Raw genomic sequence first — 16183 nt, forward strand, 5'->3', positions numbered from 1 at the left:
GCATGGTGAGAAAGAGAGGTCACAGGTGACTGAAGTTTCTCATGTGGGGAATGGGGTGGTACTGTCAATAGAAGGGAAGTTGGGTAGAATACTGAGTTCAGGGGGAAAATAATGAGGTCACTTTTTTGGACATGGGAGTGGGGTGTTTTCCTGGCACCAAAAGGTATAGATGTCTAAAAGGCATTTGGAGATGAAGGACTAGGACACAATTAGAGATGGATATATAAATTTATGAATCATTTGTATAGAGGTAAATATTGAAAAGTGGGTGCAGAAAAGATTACCAAGAGAAAAAATATAGCAAAGGATCCAGGACAGAGCCTTGGGGGGCACTTAGGGAGCAAGAGGAGAGTGAGAACTAGTAAAGAACAAGAAGGTACTATCATAGATGGGAGAACCAGGAGAAAACAATGTAACTGAAGCCAAGGGAGGAGAAACATCGAAATCTGTGAAAAGGTCAAGGGCAATGAGATCTGAGTAAAGGACACTGGATTTAGCAATTAAAAGATCTTTGGCAGTCTTTGAAAGAACTGCTGCAATCAAGTGCTGGAGTCAAAAAGAAGTCAGATTGTAACAGTTTGAGGAATGAGGAAGTGAGGAATCCAAAGTCAAAATCTTGAGTATCAGGAAAGGTATTAGAAATTAAACAGAGGGGCAGCTAGGTGGTGCAGTGGATAGAGCACCAGCCCTGGATTCAGGAGGACCTGAGTTCAAATGTGGCCTCAGACAATAACACTAGGTGTGTGACCCTGGGCAAGTCACTTAACCCCATTGCCTAGCCAAAAAATAAATAAATAAATAAACATAAAATCTCCTACCTATTTACAGAATTGTGTTCATCTGCACCTGGAATATTTCCTTCAGTCTGGTTGCTACACCTGAAGGAAGACTTGAAATGAAGCTAGAGAAGGTCAAAAAAAGGACAGTTATAGTAAATGAATAATCAAGGAAATGAAAGGGTAGCCATATGGGAACTGACCTAAAATTTAAAAAAAAAAACCAAAGACTAAGCCTGGTATGTCATTGTTTCTGTACAATTCTTAAGTATGTGGCTGGGATGAAAACAGTGTTCACCAAATCAAAAACCTGAACATAAAACAAAAAGATCTGGGCTCCAGTTCATCTCTTTGGACACTCGCTTCCTCATCTTCACAATGGAGATAATATTTGCACTACCTACTTCACAGTGTTGTTATGAAGAAAGCATTTTGTAAACTGTAAAAGGCATTATGAATTCATATTATTATTAACAGGCAGAAATGGAGTAAAAAATGACACGATAACAAACGTAGGGAACTTATTGTATCTAGGAGGTGGTATTGTTTCAGTAAGGGTTTCTAGTAAATCAATATTGATCTATAGCAGATAATATATATATTAATAGTAATTAATCCAGTAATAATAACTGGAGAAGGAAATGGCAAACCACTCCAGTATCTTTGCCAAAAAAACTCCAAATAGGGTTAGGAAGAGTCAGACTACTGAAACAAGTGAACAACAAAAAACAGGTAATAGCTAAGTCAAATCTGTCCTGGGATTATATTTTCCCCCCTCATATCCAGTTTGGAACATTTGTTTTTATTTAAATGTTTTATTAAAAATTGGACATTGAACTTCAAAACCACCAAGTAAACTTGTTTAGTAACTTGTTAAGTTGTTCAGTCACGTATGACTCTCCGTGACCCTGTGGACCATAGTATGCCAGTACTGTCCGTGGAGTTTTCTTGGCAAAGATACTAGAGTAGTTTGCCATTTCCTCCTCTAATTCATTTTACAGATGAGGAAACTGAGACTTGCCCAGGTTCACACAGCTAATAAGTATCTGAAGATGGATTTGCACTCAGATCTTCTTGACTCCATACCCAGCCCTCTATCTACTGAACTGTCTAGCTGCTTAGTAACTACTTACATTTAAGTATCACATATGATAGTAGTTTTTAAGTTACTCTAAGTTTTCATCAGGATTCTTTGTTCATTCATTCTTACTTTTGTGGTGTGTATGCAATTCTTCTGGTTCTTTTTTTCTTCAAATAATTTCATTAAAAGTCTTTATAGATGTCTTTATATTTTTCATACTTAGCCATCTTAATTGCAATGTAGTATTCCATTATATTTAATGGGCTTCATTTTATTTAACTATTTCTCTATTTTTGAAATTTTATATTGTTTCCTGTTTTTATGATTTTTGTCTGTAATACTGCCATGACATAGTTGAGTAGATAGCTCTCTTTCGATGACACTCTCAGAGCCTATTTGCAGCACTGTAACGGTTGGCTCATAAAGCATGATTATTTTTGTAACTTTCACTGTATACTGACAGATTGCTTCCAAAAAGATTTTACATGTTTGCAGTTCTACCAGGAATGAGTAAGTGTACTTGTTTTTCTACAACTCTACTCTTAGTTTTATTGCTTTTTTCTTTTTTGCCAATTTTATGTGTGAATTTGTGCCTAAGAATTCTTTTAAATTTTATGGTTTTGGTTATTAGTGACAGCTGAGCATTTTTTCAAGTGATTATTAATTTATATTTCTTCTTTTGAAAACTATTCATATCCTTTAATCATTTATTTGTTGTGGAACAGGAAATCACCATTCTTATTAGGAGTATATTCCTAACCTTTTGGGGTAGCATCACAAAGATACAAACCATCCCTTAAGGCTATATATATCGTTAGATACTAAATGAATTTACCATTAGTCTAACCTATAGTGGCATCTCTTATGTAAGTTTTTAATGATATTTCACAGTGAATGTAATGTCACTACATTAACACAATGTTTCTCTGAAAACATAAAAGGGGCAGAACATAATACATTCATTGTACTTTTCTTGTTTGAGAGAATATCCAAATTTACCCTTAAAATTGTAATAGAGCATAATATACACATTGCTTTAGTGGGAAAGCTCTGGGATGGGAGTCAAAATGCTCATACTCCCTCTTTACCTCTACGCCTTAGAATTCCTAGTTTTCTTCAAAGCTCATCTCAAACCTGTGTTCTACATGAAGCTTTTCTTGATCCTCTACCCCCAGTTACTAGTCTTTTTCCCCTAAAAAATACCTTGTATGTATTTTGTAAGTATGTGTATATATGCATGTTGTGTGCTTTGATGGAATTCAAGCTCCTTGAGGGCATTTTTCTCCTTGTATCCCCAATATTTATAATGTTGGGAACCTATGAGTGCTTAATAAATTCTTGTTGTTAGATCAATTGAATGAATGAAGTATTTATCAAAAGCTTGCTTCGTGCAAAACACTGTGCTAAGCATTAGGGATTCAAATAGAAAAGTAAGATGGTCCCTGCCCTCCAGGAGCTCACATTCTAATCGGGGTGGAAATAACACAAATGGCAGAATTCAGCTACAGGTTGGATGGGAAATCCCATTATCCTCAGGGTGCAGCAGCAAAGCATATCATTTCTATTTCTATTTCAAAAATCTATCAGTTTTTGATGTTGCACCATTGGACAGTGTTAAGGACTTTGGCAGTAGAACTTTCATTTCTGGGTCATCCATCAGGGGCCAGTGATTCTAAGCACCAGCAGGAGCAGTGGCTAGGCTATATCTACATAGATATTGTTTCCCAGTATGCTGGCTGAGGGCATTGGACTGTGGAAGCATTTCTATTCCCTGGATTCATGAGTTCAGGATCCAGGCCTGACTCCATCAGAGTTTGAGGGAAGATGGTGATTAAGGTAGTAGTGGTAGTGGTGATCTGACTTGCCTAGAATATCGTGCCTAGCTGCTTCAGCTAGGCTGGCTTGCTGGCTCATGCTCCACATCAGTCACTTCCCCAGATGAAGGCTGTGAGGACTGGGCTAGTAGCAAGACTGGTGGTCTGGGAGGTACTGCCATTCCCAGGACTCCTGTGTCTATCTGACTATTAGCAATTGATCAGCAGTTGTCGCTGATGGTAATGAGGAAGGTGCGCTCCCTCTCCACAATTATTTTTCCCCTTCACAATGGCTGTGCTGCAGTGGAAGTAGGATTGTTGTCTAGGAGCTGCTGTGTATAAATCAGTGGTGGTTCTGGAGGAGGGAGAAACTTCTGTTTCCAGGACTCTTAGGCTCAAGATCTTGGACTGTTTCCATCACAGTCATAGTGGACTTCCCGCTCAGTAGTAGTCAAAAGTGAGGTATTATGGCAGCCAAGAAAGCTAAGGTGATTTGAAGCGTGTGTGTGTATATGCGTGCGCACCTCCCCTTGGAATATTAGGAAGGTGTTACACCAAGCCTAAGTTTCCCTCATTGTAAATTCTATGCTCTTTTCCTTGTTCTGGACTCTGAGGCCAAAAAGAACAAGTTTAATCCTTTTTCCATGTGACAGCCCTTCAAATAATTGAAGACAACTATAATGTCTCTATTAAGTCCTCTAGAAACCTTTCTTGCTTGCTTGCTTTCCACACATACACTATATGTGTGTGTGTGTGTGTATTACTATACTGTGTAGCATATATAGTGTATAGTGTGTGTGTACATATATATTAGTCCTGAATGAAATGGAGAGTGTGTCTAGGACTAAGGAAGTGATGGTTCTACTGTGTCATGCCCAGTTCTAGACACTGATAAGATGGTCCCCTCAAAGGAGGGCAACCAGTTTGGAGAAGGAACTTGGGTTCATACTAGATGATGCTTGGTTAAAGAGATTGGTAATGTTTATCCTAGAGAAGAGACTTAATGGAGACGTGATAATTATCTTTAAGTATTTGAAGGGCTGTCATATAGAAAAAGGATTGAACTTGTTATTTCTGGTCTCAGTGTCCAGAATGAGGAACAGAATATGAAATTTACAAAGTGGCAAACTTAGACTTGATGTAAAGAAAACCTTCCTAATAATCTGGGGATAGTGGCTTCTCTTTCACTGGATGTCTTCCAGCCAAGGCTAGATAACCACTTGTTAGATATATTATAGAAAGTAATTTATGTTCAGATATGGATTGGATTAGATGGCCTTTTGAAATTCTTTCCCATTCTGAGCTTCTTTGATTCTATGCTAGATTGGACATAAGCAAAGATGTGAAGGAAGGCATTTTAGTTATAGAGAACAGTATAATAAAGCATAGGGGAAGAAAAGTTTGATATTCAAAGGTCAGCCTGTACCAGAGTTTTGCTAGGTCTTGGAATTTGAAATACAATGGACACATAGGTTTGAGCTAGATTTTGAAGAGCCTTTAATGCCAAGTTATGGACTTTTAACTTTATTTAGCAGACAAAGGAGTTTTTGAATAGCAGAATGAGTTGAACATAGTTGTGCCTTATTTGGAAAATTGATCTAGCAGTAATCTGTATGATGGATTGGAGAGTCAGGAAGACCCATTAGGAAGCTATCGGTAAACAGCCTCAACTAGAGCAATGGTAGGAAGAATGATAAAGAAGAGATAGATACTTTTTTTATTGAATATTTATTTTTCCCCCAATTACATGTAAAAACAATTTTAACATTCTCTTCAAATTTTGAGTTCCAAATTCTTTCCCTCCCTTCCTCTCCTCCTCCTTCATTGAGAAGGCAAGCAATTTTATGTAGGTTATACATGTGTAGTCATGCAAAACACATTTCCACGTAAGTCATACTGTGAAAGAATATACAGACACAAAAAAAAAGAAAAAGTATCTTTGTTCTGCATTCAGGCTCCACTAGTTCTTTTTCTGGAGATGAACAGTACCTTTCATCATAAGTCAAGAAGTATTATAGATTCTATAGAAGGAATAACATGTAACGACTGATTTTACTTGTTAGATGTAGGAGTAGGAAGAATTAGACATGATTCATTATAAGCATGGGAGGATAGCGATACTGTTGGTCAAAATAAGGAAGCGGGGGAAAATCATGAGTTCAGTTTCACTTGTTGAATTTCAAATACCAGTGGGATATCTAGTTGGCATATATAGCAAGGAATGGCAGTCTCAGGCCCAAGAGAAAGGTCAGAGCTGGAGATGTAGATTTCGAAGTCACCTACATAAAGGTAATAGTTGAAAAATTCAAGTTGGCAAAATGTGTAAGGGAGAGTGGAGAGAGAAAGGAACAAGGACAGAACCTTGAGGGAAGTGGGTAGCACCTGTGCTCAGAGAGCCAAAACAGGAAGAAAAGTTAAGAAAGGAGATAAAAGTAGAGCAGGAAAGAGACCATAAGAAAAGAATCAGAAAATATAATATTACAGAAGCCAAGAAAATACGGAATATCAAGAAGGACATGCCAAGTCATTTCACATGATGCAGAGAGGTAAATAAGGCCAAAGACTGAGAAAATACCATTGATTTAGCAGTTGGAGATAAATGGCTTTTGAGAGAGCACTTTCCAGTCAAATGGTAACATTAGAATCCATATTACAAGAGGCTGAGGCATAAATGGATGGTGAGGAAAAGGAGGCATTCAGTGTAGACCACCCTTTGGACAAGTTTGGCAGAGAAAGGAAGGAGCAATGGGAGTTGAGCTTGAGGGAAGATTTTATTTTTGTTTTCCGGAAAAGAGAAAGTTGAGGATGATATAAGAAAGAAGCCAATAGAAAGGAATATTGAAAATACAGATAGATAAGGAAGTTATAATTGCGTGAGATCCCAAAGGAGATGGGAGGCAATAGGATTGAGTACAGGCGGAAGACAGCTTTGGCCAGGAAGACCAGACCTCAGAGACAAGAGGGAAAGAGAAGATGGATGAGGACAGAGAAATTTTTTTAATATGAGTAAATAAGAGTAAAGAGATGGAGGGTTAAAGGACTTGCTGACATTTACAGCTTATATTTATGCAGTATTTTAAGATTTACAGAGCATTCAGTGTCTTCAGTGAGGCAAGAGGAGAAAGGTTAGGCATTATAAGAGAATAAGATAGGGAATTCATGAGGCAGTGAGTTGTAGTACAAAAAGCCTTGAATTTAGAATCAGAAGATCTGATTTTGAATTCCAGCTCTGCTACTTACTAGTATTAATGGGCACAAATCACCTCACTTCTCTGTGCCTCAATTTACTGATCTGTTAAATGAGTCAGTTGGATCAGATGATGGCTTTTTTCCCCCCAAATGATCTTTTAAATTCCCTTGAAGCTCTAGATCTGATGATCTTATAAATGGCATATAAAAGGATTATCTGGAGATTTTTTCCTAGGGAGTTCAATTTCTTGTTCAATTTCTTTTTCTGAGATGGTATTATTTAAGTATTTTACTTCCTCTTCTGTTAATCTGGACAATTTATATTTTTGTAAATATTCATCCATTTCACTAAGATTATAAAATTTATTGGCATACAGTTGGGCAAAATAGTTCCTAATTATTGTTTTAATTTCCTCTTCCTTGGTAATGGATTCACACTTTTTATTTTTGAAACTGGTAATTTGGTTTTCTTCTTTTTTTTTAATTAAATTAACCAAAGATTTATCTGTTTTATTGGGTTTTTTGATAAAACCAGCTCTTAGTTTTATTTATTAGTTCAATAGTTTTCTTAATTTCAATTTTCTTAACTTTTCCTTTGGTTTTCAGTATTTCTAATTTGGTGTTTAATTGAGGATTTTTAATTTATTCTTTTTCTAGTTGTATGCCCAATTTGTTGATCTCCTCTTTTTCTTTTTTCTTTTTATTCATGTAAGCATTTAGAGATGTAAAACTTCCTCTAAGCACTGCTTTTGCTGCATCCCATAAGTTTTGGTATGTTGTCTCATTATTGTCATTCTCTTGAATGAAGTTATTGATTGTTTCTATGATTTGTTGTTTGACCCATTCATTTTTTAGGATTAGATTATTTAGTTTCCAATGATTTTAAGGTTTTTCTTTCCATGGCCATTTATTACATATAATTTTTATTGCATCATGATCTGAAAAGGATGGTTTTAATATTTCTGCCTTTCTGCATTGGATTGTGAGGTTTTAAAGCCCTAGTACATGGTCAATTTTTTGTGTATGTGCCATGTACTGCTGAGAAAAAAGTATATTCCTTTCTATCCCCATTCAGTTTTCTCCAGAGGTCTACCATACCTAACTTTTCTAATATTCTATTCAGCTCCTTAACTTCTTTTTTGTTTATTTTGTGGTTAGATTAATCTAGTTCAAGGAGGGGGAGGCTGAGGTCCCCCACTAGTATAGTTTTGTTGTCTATTTCTTCCTGTAATGTTTAGTACTGTTATGTTAATATATGTTTAGTAATGATATTACTTCATTGTCTATGGTGCCTTTCAGCAGGATGTAGTTTCCTTTCTTATCTCTTTTGATAAGATCTATTTTTGCTTTTGCTTTGTCTGAGATCAGGATTGCTACCCCTGCTTTTTTTTTTTTACTTCAGCTGAAATATAATATATTCTACTCCAGCCTTTTACCTTTCCCCTGTGTATGTACCTCTGTTTCAGATGTATTTCCTGTAAACAGTATGCTATAGGATTATGGTTTTTAATCCATTATGCTGTCTGCTTCCATTTTATGGGAGAGTTCATCCCATTCACATTAACAGTTATTACTATCTGTGTCTTTTTCTCCATCCTATTCCCCCCATGTTTATGCATTTCTTCCTCCTTTCTCCCTTTCCCTCCTCACTAATGTTTTGCTTTTGACCACTGCCTCCCTCAGTCCCACCTCCCTTCTATTAGCTCCCTCTCTTTTCTTCCCTTTTACCCTTGTGGTCTTGTCAAGCAACGTAGAAAATTCCAAAAATTTTCTGGAAAGAGTTGTGATTTGAAAAGTGTACATTTTTGAACATTAATGTATAAAACCTTTTGTAGGCACTATAAGAAGGCACAAATGCAGATATTGACTTATGATTGTCAGTTTTCCTAACAGAGCTGTCTGAACATGGAATGGATTGCCTTGGAGCGCAAAGTAAGGGGTGGGTGCTAAACATAGTCTTCCAGTGAGGTGGAATACTCACAGGAATACCCACTACTTGTGGCTGTTATGTAGAGGAGATTCATGTTTGAAGGAGGGGTTAAACAGGATGACATCTAAAGTCCCTTCCAACCATAAGAGTCTGTGGTTCAAATCATTTCATTATATTTTTGAGGTTTCCTTTAATTTATTTTAGTTTTTTCATAACTTAGTTGAATATGGCACTCTATTATTTTCAGACCTTTTAAATATTCTTCTTCAACCACAGCCAAAGAATGGAAAGTTTGAATCATCTCTTCCTCCTTAAATGTTCCTAGAACACTTCATCTTGCTCTCTCTTTTATTCCATTACAATCTACCTTGTGTTATTTATTTTAGGGCATATCATGCCTCACTATTAGAATATAAATTCTTTAATGATAAGGACTATGTAGTTTCTCATCTTTGTAACTCCAGTGATGACTACAGTATCTTGCAAATAGTAAGTTTTTAATAAATGTTCGTTTTCTCCCTATACTTTATTTATGTCCTATACTCTCATACCAGAACTGGAAGAAGTATTTCTATCTTAACCTTTTAGTGCACCATGTGAAGACTAGATTTCTGACCTAGGCAGATTTTCAAATCCCAGCTTTGTAAGTGAATGATCTGTGTAAATCTGAAGGGACTGAATGTGACTGGAACACACGCATTTCTTCCTATAGCAATCATGTTTTGCTTGTATTCAAAGTGTCCTTACAACTTGTCGTTAGTTCTTAGTGGGTACCTAAATTATTAAAGTAGCAGGTGATTCCTCAGGTTCTTTTTCCCCAATTATTTCTCCCAAAGAAGTCCCCAATTATCCTTTGATTAGGCAAAGTGCTTTTTTAACAAAAACTTGCATGTGGTATTAGCCCATTTTATAGTTGAGACTATTTAAACTGAGTCCAGAGAGGAAAAAAAGACTCATGAGTATTTACACTACTAATAAAAAGCACCTCATGCTACCTTTCCTTAATCTATTATCTGGTACATCTTTCTGATACAGTAGGTAGCAATCGTGACTTTTCTTGTTATTTTGTGATTATAAATCAAAATATTTTCTCAAAGACAAATTTCCAGGATTTTCCTTTGTTTTCAGTACTAGACTCCTGCCCCATTTGTGGGATGCTGATTCATTACTATATTTGCTTTTATCTAAACAGTTTCCTATATTGAATACTGATCTGCAAGGAATGAGTGGCAATCAAGAGAAGCAGTGCTGGTGGGGAAAAGCGCTGTACTCTCCCCTTTTTCCTGGATCAGAATGTGAAGGTAAACAGTCTTACAGCGAGCACACGAGTAAATCTGATGCTGAAATGCACTTCCTGTATTAACTAGATAGAGTGTACACAGAGCATACATGAGCACTAGACAGTGTGTGCATCACTCTCCAAGTTCACTTTTTACCATAGGGTGAAAAGATCAGCACCCAAACTTAGCCTTTTGTATAGCTATATTATTTGACTCACATGGATATTGTAAAGAAATTGCATAAAACGCTCACTCATTTTACAGACGGAGAAACTGACATTCAGAAAGTTTAAATGGCTTGCCCAAGGGCATATAGTAAGTAGGGAAACTAGGATTTGAATCTAGATCTTGTACCTCAAAGACCAGTATTCTCTCCACTATATAACATTGCCTTTTCTCTGTACTTATATTCTTCTTGAGCACTGTAGCTATTTTCTGGAAGCTCATTCACAATAAAGTAACTATTTCAAAAGCATCACCTTATCTCTTTGTTCCCAATAGTTAATGGCTATGCTTTAGTCCTTTAAGTTTTTCTTATCACATTGTAATAGGGTTTCTTCTGTCGCTCTGCCAGTGACCCATTCATTTTTGCTCTGTAACAATTGGTTTGACAGTTTGGTTCTGTATATCCTTTGTATATATCTCTAGCCTATCAATAAGTGAAGTTACAGTTATAATGTGTTGAAAACAAACCATCAGAATAAAGCTCAGGGTCTTAATTTGTTAATGTTATTTTTCTACTTCTCAAAATATGGCATGTTGGCAACGTGGTTGACATAGCTCAAGTAGGATATACAATCTCCGTGGCAAGTAATAGTGTCCTGCCTTGTGACATGTCTTCTGTTTTGTCTGTTATTTATAATTTTTGTTGTTATTTGACTTTGTGCATATTTAATGTATTGTGTCTTCAACTATGCTGTAGGTTCCTTGAGGGCAAAGTCCATATTTTAACATTATTGATATTTCCTGTAGCACAAACTACCATGCCTGTCACATAATAGATGCTCAGCAAAAATTTGTTGTTTTTCTTTAATGTGGTAAAATAAATTAACTTTATTGAAAATTCTGTATGCTTTCCTAGAGGTTTGTACTATGGCTGATTAATTTAGTTGGTGAGAGCAGCAAGTTAGTAAGGCAGGTTTAATCCCTATGTAGGACAGTGAATTTCTTTTCTCTCATCTGCAGTCACACACTACATCCTTAATCCTAACCAGGCATTTTGAAACATGTGCCTTTGGCCATAAAGGCCACTAAGTGAGACAGTATAGCTCATTCAGCACTTTCAAAGTACATACTTTCCTTTATTGTTGGCAAGCCATTAAGCATCATCCATAAATGCATAGCATATCTGTAGAATATCAAATCTAAAAGAGATTTTAGATATGGTATATTCAACTCCCTCATTTTACAAATAAAGGAAATTTATGCTGAGAGAATGGGATATAGTTTGCCCAGAGTCACACAGTTTATGGCAAAAATAGGACTGGAATCAAAATCTCCTATCTCCTGTTCCAGTGCTTTTCTATTAACCTATGTCACATGCCACATTAATTTATTAAGATTCTGTTGGTATTCTTCTAGTATTCTGGTTTTCGACCAGTTGGTACATGGTGAATTTGATTGTTAACCAATTAACCTTACATCTCTGGTTGTACATACAATTTCTCTGATATATACTTGTAGTAATTAAATCCTTAAAGCTGTGTTAACTGCAAAGTAGCATACCCCTTATATACAAGTTTAACTTGTACTGAATTAGTAATAGTGTATGGTCTTGAGTGAGTTAAGTCACTATAATGTTTGATTGGGGGAAAAGCATTCCTGGAACTCTGGCATTGTCAAGCATTCCTGTAGAAATAGGAGTTCCTAATAGGAACTGGATTAGAGTAGTCATGAAATAGCAGGCAGTCATACACCCAACTTTATTGATCTCTCCGTAGATGTGGCAAGTGTTTAGGTTCCTAAAACCTCCTTACTGTTACTGGGCATTTACTTTTACCATCTCCAATTCTGGGAAATTTCAGTTGCAGGAATTTATTGAAGGCTAAGTTAATGAATGTCTGTGAGATGGCTTTGGATTTGAAGAGTGAGGTCTTTATAAAAATGTTCAACAATAAAGTCCTTCTCATGTGCTGCTTCAGAACACGAAGGTCACTCTAAGCTCAGTAGTGCTGCGCTGTACTGTGCCGTGCCAACAGCACATAAGCTCTGGCAAGTCCTACCAATCTGGGAAGACTTTGAGTTCAGGCTTGTCTTCAAGGATCATCCTTTGAGAGGCTGTCTTGAGCATAAGCCGAGAAACTTGGCCATCAGATGATTTTTTTTTTCCCCACAGCAACCCATGAAGGCATCCATTAAAGTATGAAGAGGTTGTGAATTTGAATTGAGAAGTGCCATTCTGGGGAATAAAAATGACAGATATTTTCAATTACTAAAATAGTATTCACAATGTTTAAATTTATATATATACATATACATATATACATACATATATATGTATATAGAGAGAGAGTATTGTTAAAACCTCCTAAAATTCAAGAAGCATCAGCCGTTTACATTCTTTAGCATATATATTACAAGAGTTGTGGAAATACACAGTCATCTATCACAGTACATTCAAATAGTACCTAAGTGGGTGGATGAGTACCATGACTAGTCAAACTTGGAGATATCCTTATGGGTAAGAAGGAGTGACACTAAGAACAGAAAAACATGTTTGCACCCAGCCGTCAGGAGGACATGATGTGGTAGGTCTGTATATTCCCAAGGATGCAGCATGAGGCAGCTTGGTCTTGACCATGAAGAACAGTTAAATCCTATTCGAAGCCATGATGAAACATAGCTGAGTTATTTGGGCTCTCTTTTCCCTCTGCCACCCCTCCCCCCATGAAAACCCAGAAAATTATAATGGTGCTGTTTGGAGTGCCTAAAAGCTATCAGGAAACCTAGTTGCTCCATTTCCAGGACCACAAAAAAACAGCTCAGACTTTTTCTTCATAGAGTCAGGTCCCTATAATCCCCTTTCATACCTCAAACAGCCTTCCATTAAGGGATTTGGCCATTACTGCACACTACCATTATTCTTTATTGATATTTATTGAATTGAATTGAATTCTGTCCCTGTTCTGTAATTCCAGTAAAATAAAGGCTGTTTGTTGGAAGATGCTTTTTCAGAGAGGTTTTGTTTTTGTTTTTTAGAGGAGATAGTGAGGGAAATGGGAGCAAATGGGAAGCAAAGGTGAATGAACTTTGAAATTTCATTGATGTCTCTGGAGTACAGTTATACCGGCAATATAATCTTTAAAAATAAAGATCTCAAAAATAGATGCAATTCATTTTCTCTATTCACCACATTGTCTAAATTATTGCCTTATTAGAATTTGGTACAATGGAAAGAGCCCTTGCTCTGGAGTCTGAGGACCTATCTTTCAAATCCTACCTTTGACACTTGAAGTTATTTAAACCCTTTGTGCCTCAGTCAGTTTCATCATCTGGAAAATGAAGGGTTTGGACTAGAAATCCTTTGAGACCTCTTCATCTCAAAATCTATGATCTTATAATATACTATGGTCCCAAAGGTTGTGTAGTATTTTGGATAGTGAAGAGGCATTGGGGTAAGGAAAACCAGGATTCCTATCCTGCTTTTGATGCCTACTAGCTGCATAACCATAAGCAAATCAATTAACCGCTCAAGGTTTCAGGCGGAGCTCTCCAAGACTGAGTTGCAATGTAACTAAATGAATGTTATAGTAAAAATAGTATGTAAAATTGTTTAATAATTTTGTCTTTCCCTCTCATCTTCCCTCTTTTTTTGTTCTCTTGCATTCAAAATTCATAAGAATGTTATACAAATACCAAGGGAGAGAATGGCTTGGAAGAATATCCAGATGTTAAAGAAATACCCAACGATGGAGAGCATCTGTTAGATTTTAATAGGGTGAGTATCACTTTTAGAATTGTACCGCTGCTAAAGCACCAACCCCTTGCCCCTACACAGACTCTTTCTATTCCTGTTAAAATAACAATTCAAATCATTTCCTCTACAAAATCACTTCTCTGTCATTTATATTTTATCCTACCCATCAGCTTTAACCCAAAGGTCTGAACATTCTGTGTGGAAACAGATGCTTTATGCTCTTCACAGATTTCTCGCCCTGTACAAAGTTTGGGAGGTGGGAAAATTGTTGTGTCTCTGTATAAAAGAAATATGTCACAAACAAACTTTGTTAACAGATAAAAATACCAGTTTATTCAACCATAGCCTTTGAGACCTACTAGAAACTGTTTATCTATTCTTAGGTGTCTTCTGTTTATGAAGCAAGGTGTACAGAAGAAAGAAATCCTGGAACAAAATCAAATGGCTTCCGGAAAAAATTATATTCCAGTGATAGTTCCAACTCCGAAGACACAGCCTCAGAAGGTGGTAGTGAATGGGCTGATCCTTGTGAAGAGGAGCTTTTTTCTCGAACTCATCTATGAAACTGCAGAGTAGTACCAATTGTCTAAAAAAGTAATATGTGATGGAAAACTCCTTTTTGTGAGACCTGTTACTCTAAAACAACAACTTGGGTTTCCTCTTCAAGTAACTGATTCAGATGCGTATTTATCTTTCTCTTCTTGCTTATTTTATGGTTGAGGATAACTCTCCTGTTGGAACATTTTTTCCCCCAACCTGTTCAATTCTTGGCTATTTGAAATAGACTAGATTGTGTTGTCAATTCAAGAATGGGTGTGCATGTGCTTATCTTAGATGCATCACTGCTCTTTGCCTCTTAACTGCAGTTATTTTCATTTGTAATTGCAGCCTCACCACTATTATCTTATTAGCATTGCAGTGTCTATAACTCCTTCTGCTATTCAGAGACTTTAGCTTTTGGCACATTTTAGCTTTGTTCTCTAAGAACTGGGAGATAAATACTGAACACTGTAATTTATCAGTGCCTTTCTGAATGCAGGAGAAGAGCATGAATGACTTGTCTAGTCTTCATTTGGTAAAATCTCATGTAAATTTGAAGTAGGAACAACAAGGTTGTGCTTTAGAGACTTACAGAATACTGTGTTTTCTATCTTAGGATATTTTCCCCCCTAAATAAACCCACAGAGGATTCTATGGTTTGTGATTTTCTTGCTAACTGGAGAAGCCAATGATTTTTTTTTTAATTTTTGGTATGTGTGGAGGCAATGTGAGGGGGTTGCAGTCTCTCTTCTGTTTCTTTCTTTTCCCCTTGCTTCCTCTTCTCCTCTTCTCTCCCCCTCTTTTGTGCTCATCTTTCCCTTTCCAGTCCAGTCTCTCTCTTCCCCTGTCTTCTCCTTCCCCCTTTCTTCTCTCCCTCTTTCTACCTTCTCTCCTTTCTCTCCCCCCTTTCCCTCTCTTTTATCTCCTTTCCTTCCACCTCTCATTTCAGTCCCTCTCTCTCCCTCCATCTCTCTATCTCTCTGTCCTTTTCCTTCTATTATAAAGCTGATGAACATTGAGAAATGACACCAAAAAATGTCATGGGGGTTGGGGCTGGGGAAAACAGGGATTTGTGATGGTAAATCTTTTAATAAGAAATAAGGACTATGTCTCCTTGCAAATGATTACCTTAGTGTAACCTGCAATGCATCCTGTATTGATTTTGAGCCTATTGAACTCATCTAAAATGCTCATATTTTAAAGTGTTTTATATGCAAAAAAGGTCACACTTCACTTGAAAGAAATCTTTGGCTGCTGCAGTTAGCCGCTGTTGTGGCTGTAATCTAGTAGATCTTGTAGTTCATTTTGTGTTTTCTGAGAGAATGTTAGGGGCAAGTTATGTGTGTGGCGGGTGGGTGGGTGGGGTGCAGAGTAATGATTTTCAACATACACGTGTGATTGCAGTAGTGATGGTTGCTTTCTGTGACTTGCTTTTAAATTTTCTTTTGTTAACTAGACAGTCAGTACATCGTCAAGTTATATCTGTACAAGACTATCAACTCCTAGTGCTTTTAACACATTATGCAAAATGTTGAGGCCAGGAGGAGCAATATTTGCAAAACCTAAATATTCTAAGTTCTTACCAACTCATCATTTTAAGAACTAATCTATACAATAGCAGCATGTCTAGAACATCAGCAAGTGTAGAGAGTCCAAT

At 36.7% G+C, this 16183-nt stretch overlaps 1 protein-coding gene across 8 annotated transcripts in view; it reads left to right on the plus strand.

Annotated features, from left to right (window-relative positions):
• Positions 1-15180, plus strand: part of KIAA0232 (KIAA0232 ortholog) — a 111563-nt gene extending 96383 nt beyond the window's left edge. For 7 of the 8 annotated variants that reach the window (XM_020992104.2, XM_020992106.2, XM_020992109.2 and 4 more), the window contains 3 exons: positions 9983-10091; positions 13910-14007; positions 14370-15180. In XM_020992104.2, coding sequence (XP_020847763.1) covers positions 9983-10091; positions 13910-14007; positions 14370-14549 — 387 coding nt within the window. In that variant the 3' untranslated portion in view covers positions 14550-15180. The remainder of the gene's footprint in view (positions 1-9982; positions 10092-13909; positions 14008-14369) is intronic. The other variant, XM_020992107.2, reaches the window with a different exon arrangement.
• The last annotated feature ends 1003 nt before the right edge of the window (positions 15181-16183 follow it).

The sequence above is a fragment of the Phascolarctos cinereus genome, unplaced genomic scaffold (assembly GCF_003287225.1).
Source record: "Phascolarctos cinereus isolate Bilbo 61053 unplaced genomic scaffold, phaCin_HiC Scaffold_9;HRSCAF=440, whole genome shotgun sequence".
NCBI lineage: Eukaryota > Metazoa > Chordata > Mammalia > Diprotodontia > Phascolarctidae > Phascolarctos > Phascolarctos cinereus.